Consider the following 14,054-nt stretch of genomic DNA (forward strand, 5'->3'; position numbering starts at 1 on the left):
AGTAAACTTCTAGACTCTACTATTATCATTTACGTAATTCTAGAGTCGCGTCACTATGTGATTACCTAACTTAAGTTTTTTTGATTGCAATTCATGTGATTATATTGAGCTCTAGGTTGATCCATCTGAATTGGATCAAAGGTTCGCTGTTAAAAAAAACTAATGGTATACTGGTATACTAAAGATTCCGACCCTGTTTTTAATGGCGTTTGCGTGTTTTAGGTACTTAGAGACCTATCCATGAGGGCGTTCTTATTTCTAGATTGGGAGGGGGTGCTTTTGTAGTGGCTTTTAAGCGGTAACACTATTTGTAGTGTCATGTCTTATACAAACCGAATTGGCTCCGACTGAATTAGGTATAAAAGCACAAGAGATAGTGTCCCTGACCCTTGAGCCAATGGTTATAGGGCCTGTTTTTCTTAACCTAAAATGTGAAATAGGTAGGCGACTATTAAAATAGCGCTTATAGAGTTGTCGATAAATTGAACTTTGCGCAGCGATCTTCACCCCCTCATACATAGGTGGTTTTAGCCTAATCGTTGTGATAAACTTATTAAATAGATTTGTTCTGTTTGATGTTTGTGCCTATTTGTGGAGCGCCCTCTGAGAGACTTTAGAGACAGGTCTGTCAAGTGACTTTCTGTGGGGAGGTGTGAAACTGGAACAGTCTTGAAGAGTCTGGTGGTGCACCGCTGGACCTATTGAGCTCGGGTGAGATTGTTCCTTGTTTTTGATTTTTATAATTCGATTTTAAAAATTAATTTAATTGTCTTTTAGTTTTTTTATTTGCTGATTTATAAAAATCCCACTAACCGCTTATCATGGGTTAGTTCAGTCCCCTATAGTCCAGTCAAAATCTTTTTTTTTAACCTTTATGCTGCGTCAAGATGAGGAAAAACAACAAAGAGTGTACAAGCAAAGATTGCTTAAAACCTTCAGGACTGATAAAATGGATTAGATGTGATTGTTGTTCTAGTTGGTATCATATCAGTTGTGTGAATATTTCTCTTAGCGACTCTAAGAAAACCCAATGGTTTCAGTGTCCTTTATGCGTTGATATAAATCTGTTAATAAAGCAACAATAGGTAATGATTTAGTGCTAGACAATTATGTTAAAACAGCCATCTGAAATCTCCGAGTACTCAAGAGAGTACCAAAAAACTCGCGTGTTCTCTTGGCGGAAAGTCTGTCGGACAAAATAAATGACATCGTCTACAATGTAGAAGATGTTACAAAATGGCTAATGTTTTTAACGTCGTTCTTGTTTTTTTGGAACAACCGAAAAGAAGTGGACGCAAACAGACCACAAGTATGAGCTCTTTGATAAATAAAAAAATTCGAGCAAATAACGTGCCACTTCCAAAACCCCATCCCCAAGTTTCAAGCCCGCCTCTGAGTGACCTCGAGCAGAGAATAAAGCTAATAAGTAGTAAGTTCGATGAAGGAAATGTAAAAGGAGAAATAAGGCTTGCTGCTTCGGATGACAAAATTGCTCCTTTTTCAACTGATAACTATCAAAAATTGTTGTCTGAGCACCCTTAGCGAGCCTAATTTGCAGCTCCAAATCTGGAAAATTGGATAGTTTTTTCGTAACCGATTTCGACCTATACAAAGCGATAATGTCCTTTCCGAGCAGATCAGCAGCAGGTCCTGATAAAATAGTTCCTCAAATTTTTAAAGATCTTGTTAGTATGTTAGTAAGTCGAATGGCAGTGCAGGACTTAATTTTCTGAAATCGCTTACTAAGCTGATAAACCTCATTGGAGATGGCAAAATACTCGAACCCCTAAGACCTTTCTTTTTTGGCGCAAAGCTTATCGCCCTCATAAAGATAGACGGAGGGTTGAGACCGATTGCCATAGGCAACACGATGATACGTGTCGCGTCTAAATGCGCTGGAAGCAAGGCCCTCTCCGAGCGACAAAATTTTTTCGGAAACGTACAGGTAGGTGGCGGTACCAAACGAGGAGCAGAAATAGCTGCGCACTCGTTTCGAAACCTAATTGAACGCGACGACAATCCAGTATGCACTGCTCTTTTAAAACTAGATTTTAAGAATGCCTTAAACTCTCTAAACAGAGAAACAATGCTGAATCATGTTTATTCAAACCGGCCCGAATTGTATAATTACACACATTGCGCGTATGGTAAACCTAGTTACCTTTTTTTAGGGAAACTCTGTCATAATGTCAGAAGACGGAACTCAGCAAGGTGATCCTGAAGCCCCACCCCACAGTTTTTACAAGCAGCTCTCCCGGCAGCCAAAGGTGGCTTGGGCGTTTCTTCCGCTCGTCTACTCGCTTTACCCGCTTTCTTAGCCTCAGCAGTAGGAGCAAAAGATGCCTTGAGCAAAAACTTTGGTTTGGAGCATGTGGATGGAACCTATGATGATGCGCTTAAACGGTGGTTTGAACTTGGAAAAATTGAAATGGCTCCGGAAAATGAAATCCAAAAAAAAATGGACGACGACAATCCAGTATGCACTGCTCTTTTAAAACTAGATTTTAAGAATGCCTTAAGATTTTAAGGGCGACGACAATCCAGTATGCACTGCTCTTTTAAAACTAGGTTTTAAGATTGCCTTAAACTCTCTAAATAGATAAACAATGCTGAATCATGTTTATTCAAATCGGCACGAATTGTATAATTGCACACATTGCGCGTATGGTAAACCTAGTTACCTTTTTTTAGGGAATTTCTGTCATAATGTCAGAAGACGGAACTCAGCAAGGTGATCCTGAAGCCCCACTCCTTTTTGCGGAAACAATTCATACACTAGTCAAACAGTTGGAGTCGAAAATTAACATCTGGTATTTAGATGATGGAAGTTTAGCCGACGACTATAAAGTAGTACTCCGGGACCTTAAAACATTTGAAATCGGAACAAATTTACGGCCTGAGATTGAACACTGAGAAGTGCGAACTTTGTTTTTTGGGACCAACTACTAGTACACAGTATAATTCAATTTTAACACAATTTCGAAAATTATGCCCCAGAATAAAAGTAAAAACAAAAGAAGAACTCCTCGTTTTAGGATCTCCAATCGGCGAACTTTGCCGAAAAGAATTGCTCGACGAAAAAATTATGGAGCTTGAAAAAATCTCGGATGTCATTGTCAAACTAGAAGCCCATTATTGTTTTTACCTCCTGAAAAATAGCTTTAGCATGCCAAAACTCCTATATTTTTTGCATACGAGCCCTTGTTTTTTGCAAAATGATTTTTTGGAACGCTAAGACAAATTACTAAGAAATTCGTTATGCAAGGTCACTAACGTGAAAATGGATGGTAACCAGTTTTTACAAGCAGCTCTACCGGCAGCCAAAGGTGGCTTGGGCGTTTCTTCCGCTCGTCTACTCGCTTTACCCGCTTTCTTAGCCTCAGCAGTAGGAGCAAAAGATGCCTTGAGCAAAAACTTTGGTTTGGAGCATGTGGATGGAACCTATGATGATGCGCTTAAACGGTGGTTTGAACTTGGAAAAATTGAAATGGCTCCGGAAAATGAAATCCAAAAAAAATGGACGACGACAATCCAGTATGCACTGTTCTTTTAAAACTAGATTTTAAGAATGCCTTAAGATTTTAAGGGCGACGACAATCCAGTATGCACTGCTCTTTTAAAACTAGGTTTTAAGATTGCCTTAAACTCTCTAAATAGAGAAACAATGCTGAATCATGTTTATTCAAATCGGCACGAATTGTATAATTACACACATTGCGCGTATGGTAAACCTAGTTACCTTTTTTTAGGGAATTTCTGTCATAATGTCAGAAGACGGAACTCAGCAAGGTGATCCTGAAGCCCCACTCCTTTTTGCGGAAACAATTCATACACTAGTCAAACAGTTGGAGTCGAAAATTAACATCTGGTATTTAGATGATGGAAGTTTAGCCGACGACTATAAAGTAGTACTCCGGGACCTTAAAAACATTTGAAATCGGAACAAATTTACGGCCTGAGATTGAACACTGAGAAGTGCGAACTTTGTTTTTTGGGACCAACTACTAGTACACAGTATAATTCAATTTTAACACAATTTCGAAAATAATGCCCCAGAATAAAAGTAAAAACAAAAGAAGAACTCCTCGTTTTAGGATCTCCAATCGGCGAACTTTGCCGAAAAGAATTGCTCGACGAAAAAATTATGGAGCTTGAAAAAATCTCGGATGTCATTGTCAAACTAGAAGCCCATTATTGTTTTTACCTCCTGAAAAATAGCTTTAGCATGCCAAAACTCCTATATTTTTTGCGTACGAGCCCTTGTTTTTTGCAAAATGATTTTTTGGAACGCTAAGACAAATTACTAAGAAATTCGTTATGCAAGGTCACTAACGTGAAAATGGATGGTAACCAGTTTTTACAAGCAGCTCTACCGGCAGCCAAAGGTGGCTTGAGCGTTTCTTCCGCTCGTCTACTCGCTTTACCCGCTTTCTTAGCCTCAGCAGTAGGAGCAAAAGATGCCTTGAGCAAAAACTTTGGTTTGGAGCATGTGGATGGAACCTATGATGATGCGCTTAAACGGTGGTTTGAACTTGGAAAAATTGAAATGGCTCCGGAAAATGAAATCCAAAAAAAATGGACGACGACAATCCAGTATGCACTGCTCTTTTAAAACTAGATTTTAAGAATGCCTTAAGATTTTAAGGGCGACGACAATCCAGTATGCACTGCTCTTTTAAAACTAGGTTTTAAGAATGCCTTAAACTCTCTAAATAGAGAAACAATGCTGAATCATGTTTATTCAAATCGGCACGAATTGTATAATTACACACATTACGCGTATGGTAAACCTAGTTACCTTTTTTTTAGGGAAACTCTGTCATAATGTCAGAAGACGGAACTCAGCAAGGTGATCCTGAAGCCCCACCCCACAGTTTTTACAAGCAGCTCTCCCGGCAGCCAAAGGTGGCTTGGGCGTTTCTTCCGCTCGTCTACTCGCTTTACCCGCTTTCTTAGCCTCAGCAGTAGGAGCAAAAGATGCCTTGAGCAAAAACGTTGGTTTGGAGCATGTGGATGGAACCTATGATGATGCGCTTAAACGGTGGTTTAAACTTGGAAAAATTGAAATGGCTCCGGAAAATGAAATCCAAAAAAATTGGACGACGACAATCCAGTATGCACTGCTCTTTTAAAACTAGATTTTAAGAATGCCTTAAGATTTTAAGGGCGACGACAATCCAGTATGCACTGCTCTTTTAAAACTAGGTTTTAAGAATGCCTTAAACTCTCTAAATAGAGAAACAATGCTGAATCATGTTTATTCAAGTCGGCCCGAATTGTATAATTACACACATTCCGCGTATGGTAAACCTAGTTACCTTTTTTTAGGGAAACTCTGTCATAATGTCAGAAGACGGAACACAGCAAGGTGATCCTGAAGCCCCACCCCTTTTTGCGGAAACAATTAATACACTAGTCAAACAGTTGGAGTCGAAAATTAACATCTGGTATTTAGATGATGGAAGTTTAGCCGACGACTATAAAGTAACACTCCGGGACCTTAAAAACATTCTGAAATTGGAACAAATTTACGGCCTGAGCTTGAACACTGAGAAGTGCGAACTTTGTTTTTTGGGACCAACTACTAGTACACAGTATAATTCAATTTTAACACAATTTCGAAAATTATGCCCCAGAATAGAAGTAAAAACAAAAGAAGAACTCGTTGTTTTAGGATCTCCAATCGGCGAATTTTGCCGAAAAGAATTGCTCGACGAAAAAATTATGGAGCTTGAAAAAATCTCGGATGTCATTGTCAAACCCCCATTATGGTTTTTACCTCCATAAAAATAGCTTTAGCATGCCAAAACTCCTATATTTTTTGCGTACGAGCCCTTGTTTTTTGCAAAATGATTTTTTGGAACGCTAAGACAAATTACTAAGAAATTCGTTATGCAAGGTCACTAACGTGAAAATGGATGGTAACCAGTTTTTACAAGCAGCTCTCCCGGCAGCCAAAGGTGGCTTGGGCGTTTCTTCCGCTCGTCTACTCTTTTTACCCGCTTTCTTAGCCTCAGCAGTAGGAGCAAAAGATGCCTTGAGCAAAAACTTTGATTTGGAGCATGTGGATGGAACCTACGATGATGCGCTTAAATGGTGGTTTGAACTTGGAAAAATTGAAATGGCTCCGGAAAATGAAATCCAAAAAAATTGGACGGAGCCAATTTTTGACAGCGAAATTTTACGACTCGAACCAACGGATGTAAAAAGATTCAACGCGTACCAAGATAGATTTGGCTCCCAATGGTTGAACGTCATCCCGTGCAAAATTTTAAATTTAAAACTGTCGAACCAACATTTCAGAATTGAGATAGGACTTCGATTAGGCTCAAAAGTATGCGAACGGCATAAATGCGTGTGCGGAAAAGACGTTACCGAGGATGGTTGGCATGGTCTTTCGTGCCTCAAAAGTGCAGGGAGATTATCTAGCCATTCAAACCTGAATGCCCTTATATAGCAGAGTTTTTCTTCTACTCACATTCCGTCTGTTTTAGAACCACGACACCTCTACAGGACCAATCAGAAGCTACCAGACGGTTTGACGATCAATCTGTGGGCTGTTGGTAAGCAGCTCTTGTAGGATGTAACGGTAGTAGACTCCTTAGCTCCTTGTAGGATTAATGCCGGGTCTGTTTGTAACCCTGGTACGGCTGCCGCTGAAGCGGAAGAGCAAAAAATTGACAAGTATAAAGATCTTGTAAATGATGGATATCTTTTTCAACCGCTAGTTTTTGAAATTCAGGGCGCGGCCGGCCCCAGCACAGAAACTTTTTGAGCAAGCTTTGTAAGAACCTAAGCATATGCACTGAGGAATCCAGAGCAGGCAGCTTTCTAAAACAGAGAATCTCCCTCCTGGCAATACAGATTGGGAACGCGGCTTGCGTACTCGGAACAAAAAATGACAAAATAACTTTCGACGAAATTTTTTATTTGCAACACTTGTATATTATACTTTCTCGTGTCGAGTTGCGTGTTCTTATTGAAGAAACGTAACCCGTATCTAAGCTGCCATCAAAAAATATTATCATCGAAATGTGGGATAAATGAGCGGAGAGCTACCACACTGACTCATATTTTCCTTTTTGCGTTGTTACTGACCCAAAGTGGGGATGTTGATAAAAACCCTGGTCCTATTGAAACCATTGAAACAGTCTACGGCATCTGCTCAAAAAATTGTGCAAATCTTAAATTTGTTCATTTGAATTTTCAAAATATTATTAGAAAACGGATGCAATTGAAAAAATTTCTTGATGATGTGAGCGAAAACAATAATAGGAGTTTCCGAAATGTGGCTTAAAAAAGAAGATAGTGACAATTTATGGAATCTCCACCCTAGAACGCATGCGATGTTCAGATATGTTCGGCAACCAGCGGTAAAAAAAGAAAGGCGGTGGCGTTTTGTTATATATACCAGTCAAATTGGCTCCAAAATTGAGGCCTGATTTAAATTTATTTGATAAAGAAAAATATGAGTCAGTGTGGGTTGAGTGCAAATCTACATTTAACACTTCCAGTAAAGAAAAAATGTTAGTTAATTTGTGTTATAATCCAAGCAGATCAAACTTTATTGATTTTTTGGAACGATTAACGCTTAACATAGATAATGCATTTGCAATTTCTAATAAAATTACGCTTCTGGGTGATTATAACATAAATTATCTGGATAGCAAAGAAAAAGAAAATTTAGATTCTATAATTATTCCATATGGATTGAAGGTTTTTTGTCCAAACGATGAGACCAGAATTAGTTCCTCAACCAAAACTCATGTCGACTATATTATCAGTGACTATGAAACAAACGGTATTGAATTTTGTTTTGATACACCTTATAAAAACCGACCATTTTGCTTCATTTATTTTGACGGATATAAAATGCGGCAAAAGTTTACCGAGGAAAATTTCGACTTTCAATAAGAAAAATTATCAGAAAAATGAATTTTGCAATACACTCTCCGCTCTTCCTTGGTATCTCTTATATCAATGTACAGACGCACAAAACATGTTCTCGACGATGATTTATTTAATTTCTAGTGCTCTTCAGCAACATGCTCCTATCGAAAAAAAATTTGTTCGTAATTTTAAACCAAAAAATGTGTTGAAAACGGAATGGTTCAATTCAGAATGTCAGCAATTGTTGATTAAGAAACAGAATTCACTCAGATCATATCACAGTCAAACCACAAGCGATAATTGGTCAAAGTACCAGTTTTTACGTAATCAAATGAGCCAATTGATTAGAAGTAAACAATTCGATCATTCAAAAAATTGTTTTTCACTTCACAGCACTATCCAACAAAAATGGAAATACATTAACCAAGTTAGAGGTACATGTTCTGGCAACAATTGAATTACAGTTCTACGAAATTTCTTCAGTGAAATGATAACCCAAGACAAAAAAATTGCCAATCATTTAAATTATATTTTTTCAAACCTAGGCGAATTTTTCGGCGCTAAAAAGCCTCCGAATTATAACAAATCTGCCTCTGAATCTGCACCTTTCCATTTTCAACACATTACAGTGAAGCATTGGTTTGATATAGTTTGAAAAATCAATGTTAGAAAACCTCTCGGACCTTGTACCGTACCTGCTTGGGCAATCATTGACGGTCAATCAGTTATAGTTCCACATTTAACTTTTGTCATAAATACTTCTTAGATGAGAACATTTTCCCGATCGAACTGAAAAAAGCACACGTAACCCCTTTGTTTAAAGGAGATGACCCAATGGATGCAAAAAATTATCGGTCAAAATCAATAACTTAAGCTTTTTCTAAAATTTTTGAAAAAATTTTACATGCCCAAATAACAGAACATCTAGACAAATTTCAAATAATGACACCATTTCAATTCGGATTTCGCAAAAACATTTCAACACAAGATGCTAATGTTTATGTGACAGAAAGTATTTGAAATCAAATAGATTCAAAAAAAATAGTACATGCAGCTTTATTAGATCTGTCCAAGGCTTTTGATTCTATTTCGCATGAAGTTTTAATTGAAAAAATGCTTTCTCTCGGTTTTTCAAATGGAGCAAATGCTTTAATTGCAAGCTTCCTAAAGAACCGTATTCAAAGAGTAAACGTCAATGGAATCTTTTCAGACTGGATTGAAATCAAACGAAGTGTCCCACAAGGAACGGTACTTGGTCCGTTGTTGTTCAATTTATATGTTAATGACATACAAGAGCGATTATATTAAGGTTGCACTTTAGTTCAATATGCTGACGACTGTATAGTTTTTTCCTCTTCTACAATTTCTGAGGATGCTTTGAATCGATTGCAAAAATCACTCAATAATCTAACGGAATTTTTTGCAGAGAACCAATTAAATCTGAATGCTTCTAAATCGGAATTTATAACATTTTGTCAAAAAAAAGATAGCAAAAATGTAGATACTGATACAATAGTAATTAATGGGCATTATGTAGCCAAAAAATCAGAATGCAAACATTTAGGCCTTATTCTTGCTTCAAGTTTATCTTTTCATGCTCAAATCAAAACAATTCTCCAAAAAATGGCACAAGGAATTAAAACTATAGATACAATTGGACAACAACTTTCGACATTATCATTAGTTGCCTTGCTTCATTGTCTTGTTTTATCACATTTAGATTATTCAGCAATATTTTTAAAACAAATGAATGCTACTTTGATGCTATCTCTAGAGAAACAGTTGAACTGGGCGTTAAAAAGAACATATTTCAGATCGAAATTTAAATCTTCTTCCCTTCTTCGCATTAGCAAATCGTTCATTGGAATCGAGAAAAGAATTGAGTTAAAGTGTATAACATACTTATACCAATATCTTACAAACAAAAAGAAGGCTTTTCAAAGTACATTGAGACTACCGACTGCCAATTATAGGCTCAACAAAAGAACGAAATAAATTATTTTTGACAAATATTGTTCAACCGCTTCTCTACAAAAATCATTTTTTCATTTGACTTCTAAAAAATGGAATTCACTGCCCATAATTTTGCGCAATTTAGAAAAATCGAGAACAGGATTCAAGAAAAACTTGAAAGAATTTTACGTGAGTGAATTGAGAAACAATCCAATATGTACAAATACAAATACGTGGCGTGATTTCCGGTTTTGCTAGTTCTATATGTTTTAATTTAGTTTAATTTTCCAGACATTGTTTGAAAAAGAATCTGTATATACTCTGTATATACGCTGTATGTTTGGACTATCTATAAAATTGTTTGTAAAGTTAAAATACCAGCTCGTTCTTAATTCTTAAAACTGATGTTTTTTTAGTATCCGTAACTTCATATATTTTAATCAACCATTTTCTGATGTTGTGTTTTTGTTTGATGTAACCAATGAATTTTAACCAACTTCATTATTTACACTTTGCTATACTGATGCCTCGGCTTTTTACTGTGTAGTAATTCAGTTGTTCTTTCTTCTTCTTCTTCTTAATTGAAAAGGACTTTAACACTTGGCATCTTCTTTTATCATTATCACTTCCATATCTAGAAAATTCCAAGGATTTTGACTGGAATACGTGATGAAGGGACTCCTGACTGTAACCTCGGTTACTATGATACTTTTGGCCTTCTGATTAATTTTAAAAAAAAAGAAAAAAGAGTACCGATTGTTAGAGTATAGAGTACCGTTTGTTTTTTTTGATGATTGGAAAAGTTTTAAATTCAGCGTGACAAGATATCGTTGGACTTTTGCTTATCTACTTATTTTTGTCGGTTTACTTTGAAAGGGATGTCCGTGACGATGATTCTGAGACTATTGAATATCCACGTTTTGTTTTGCAACAAAGTGTTTTGAAACGCTCCTCAAGAAGTCTTATAATGCTCATAATCGGATGGTGTGGCTGAAACATTAAGTTTAGTTCGCTGTTAATTTTCAGAGCAAATGACTCTAAACGATGAGCTGGATGACCACCAATTCAGTGACCCTGAAGATTTTGAAGACGATATAGATGATGATGGTCAGTCAAAATATTAACCTTTCGGAGTCACAGTCATTTTTAATTTTTGTGGTCAAAACATATGCTCAGTCTTTTTCTATCTAGTTTTTTCTAAAACAAATTTTTGTCAATTCTTGTAAACTGAAAAAGTCCAACCCTGTCACATTTCGAATTTCGGCAAAAAATAACGATCAAGTCATTTGCTCACCTATAGATGTATGGCTCACCTATAGATGTATGGTCATTTGCTCATTTGAACAAACAAACGTACTTGAACATTCGTGTAGAATATTTTACTGGGTTGAATTCTGGAAACTTGTGATAAGCCAGGGTCATATAATTGGGTACTGTACTAGGTTTTGTCCCCGTACTTAACTTTGTTCACATGACTCATCTGGACTCCGGTTGGTACCTTGGTACATAATGAATTCAAGCTTTTTTTTAGTGTATCCTGCGCACTTTGCCTGGAGGCAACGAATACGCCTGGCACGCAAAGGTCATCGGTTCCTGACCAGGACCTTTTTTTTCAAAGGGAAACTTTCGGTTTCAAATAAAGTTGTCGGCCGAATAATTGTCTGCTTACGTTTTGTCGGCTTAGTTGCGACATCTAAGAATAGTTTATTTTTGTTATACAATGTTTTCTTAAGCTGCTTTTAGTGTTTTCACATTTTAAAAATCTGGTCGAATAGACATTTGATATTTACATTGGTTGTAATTTTACCAACTCGATTTTTAAATTTTGGCTTTTTTTCGGCTTATTATTATTATTAATATTATTATTATGGCTTCGTGGGTATGCCACTGGGATATTATCCCAAAAAATTTACAACATCGGGTTGGCACGACATTTTTCACAAAGTCAAAGGAAAATCCATGAGCAAGGATTATTTTCAGTCCAGTTTTCCTTGAAAAAGTTCCACATCAGTCTTATAAGATTTCTCTTTAGATTGCGGTCCTCGTAGAAATCGATTTTGCTTTTTATCATGTTGATTCGAAGCCCAGTGCGGCTCCAAAAGTTGCTCCTCTGTACCTCGTATCGCAGTTCCGGAAGTTTGATTCGCCTGCGTTTGTCCATTCCTCGGATTTCGTAAAATGTCGAAAAATCGACCTCATATCTCTCATTTAGAATACTGCTGTACAGTAGAAGATCATTCAACACTTTGAAGTACAATGGTGGAAGCAAGTTAAGATTCACGATTTCGTTTTTGCAGCTGTTGTAATTGCTGATCCAGGTAATGGCTTTTTTGTTGAAGCTTTCGATTAGGTGGTAATCAGATTTTCTGATTTCCCAGCATTCCGAAGCGAAGCAAAACTGGGTTCAAAATCGATCGGTATAGGTCAACTTTTGTTTCTTTGCTGGTTGAAAAAGATGTGTTACGTTTTAATAAAAACAAGCTTCCTAATGCTTTAGAAATTCGCATGAGCTGCCCAGTCCAATGTGTTATTTATTATCAGTCCAAGGTCTTTAACTTCGGCTCTTTTCTTGAGTTCGCTCCCTGCAAAGTTAAGTTTTACTAAATTTTCATTTTCTCTTTTCCTTGCGGTTAAGAATTCAGTGCATGAACATTTTCGAAATTAAAAAACTGGCAGTTTTGGACACTCCAAATGAGTAGGTTTTCAAGATCGGATGAAAGTATATTTAGTTCTTTTCCAATATAATTTAACTTAAATTCATCTGCAAATAAAAGAGCTTGCGAACTAAAAATGACAGTGGGAAGATCATTGATGTATAACAGAAATGGAAGAGGACCTAGGATTGATCCCTGTGGGACTCCTGAGTTGATTCGTTTTTCAGTTGAGATTTCTGTATTGATTCTGACTCTTTGGGTTCTATCAAAAAGATAATCGTGTAAAAAGAGGAACAATTCTTGGTTGATATCAATTTCAAGACGGCAAACCAAGATTGGATGACTGCACGCCGCTGATGATACTTGAGAGGAAGATAGCGAACGAAGAGTTCAACCAGATAGTGACGATCATCTAGTATCACAGGATGCTTTGCTTCGACACTGGTTTCAACACGACGCCGAATGCGACCGGTTGAGCGTAAAAGACCATTTGGCCCTATGAATAGATAATAAACCGCTATTCGACAAGAAATCTGTACGGATTTGTCGCTGTCGAGCAGTTTAATTTCTGCCAGGAAAGAATCGATTTCGGAGAGATGCAGGAGCTTTGCCTCGGCTAATTCAAACTCCGAGGGGTCGGTTACACTTTAATCAGACGAACGGAGAGGCGCGTGTCTAGGAAGGAGCCTTAGATTAGAGCATATTTTGCTATGCGCAGGAGCTTAGGAAAAAAAGCTGAACTTTTCCCAAACAATGATAGGATTATTGGCTCCTCTATCTGATTTGTTAACAAGTAGAGAGTCTCCAACTACATCTGCAGCTGATTCTTTGAGGCGAATTTTATTTACAACATCTAGAGATGGTTGACGTGGACAGACAGCAATTTTCAAGAAACTCGGTCCCTTGAACCATCAGTTTTCACGAAGCGCTTCGGCTGCAATCTCGCGTGTACCTGTGTCTGCGGGATTATCACCGGTTGCCACGTGATACCACTCATCTACGATTGTTGATTCTAAGATCTCGCCAACTCTATTGGCTACGAAGACAGGTTGCTTACCATCTGGGTGGAGCCACTGTAAAACAGTTGTACTGTCTGACCACATGAATGTTTGGGCTATCTGAATGTTCAAGGCTTTATGAATGTCTTCTTTAAGCCGAGTAGCCAATAAGGCGGCTTGCAGTTCGAGTTTGGGTATATGCATGTCTTTAATTGGCGCTACACGAGCCTTTCCAAACACGAAAATGACTTCTGTCTGCTGAGATTCTGACAGGCGACCACGAAGTAACCCAACCGCACAAAAGACTTCGAGCGAACTGTCGCCTAACATGTGTAGTTCTACCGTATCTACAGGCGCACTGAAGTAAGCACGAGAGATGGTCATTTTTCTTAGCAACGGTAAGCCCGAGTGCCACTGCAAAAACTTGTCTTTAATGTCATCAGGTAAGGGATCGTCCCATTGTTGACCTTTATGGCTCCAAATTTCCTTTAACTGGAGGCGAGCTTAAACCGTATAAGGCGCGACAAGACCAATGGGGTCAAACACTGATGACACAAAA

At 37.6% G+C, this 14,054-nt stretch overlaps 1 protein-coding gene across 1 annotated transcript in view; it reads left to right on the forward strand.

Annotated features, from left to right (window-relative positions):
• Positions 1 to 538: 538 nt before the first annotated feature.
• Positions 539 to 14,054, forward strand: part of LOC134843319 (eukaryotic translation initiation factor 3 subunit B-like) — a 48,500-nt gene continuing 34,984 nt past the window's right edge. Inside the window, exons 1-2 of the mRNA XM_063859601.1 lie at positions 539 to 559; positions 10,868 to 10,950. Of these exons, the coding sequence (XP_063715671.1) occupies positions 10,875 to 10,950 (76 nt within the window). The 5' untranslated portion in view covers positions 539 to 559; positions 10,868 to 10,874. The remainder of the gene's footprint in view (positions 560 to 10,867; positions 10,951 to 14,054) is intronic.

This window comes from Symsagittifera roscoffensis, chromosome 1 (genome assembly GCF_963678635.1).
Source record: "Symsagittifera roscoffensis chromosome 1, txSymRosc1.1, whole genome shotgun sequence".
NCBI lineage: Eukaryota > Metazoa > Xenacoelomorpha > Acoela > Convolutidae > Symsagittifera > Symsagittifera roscoffensis.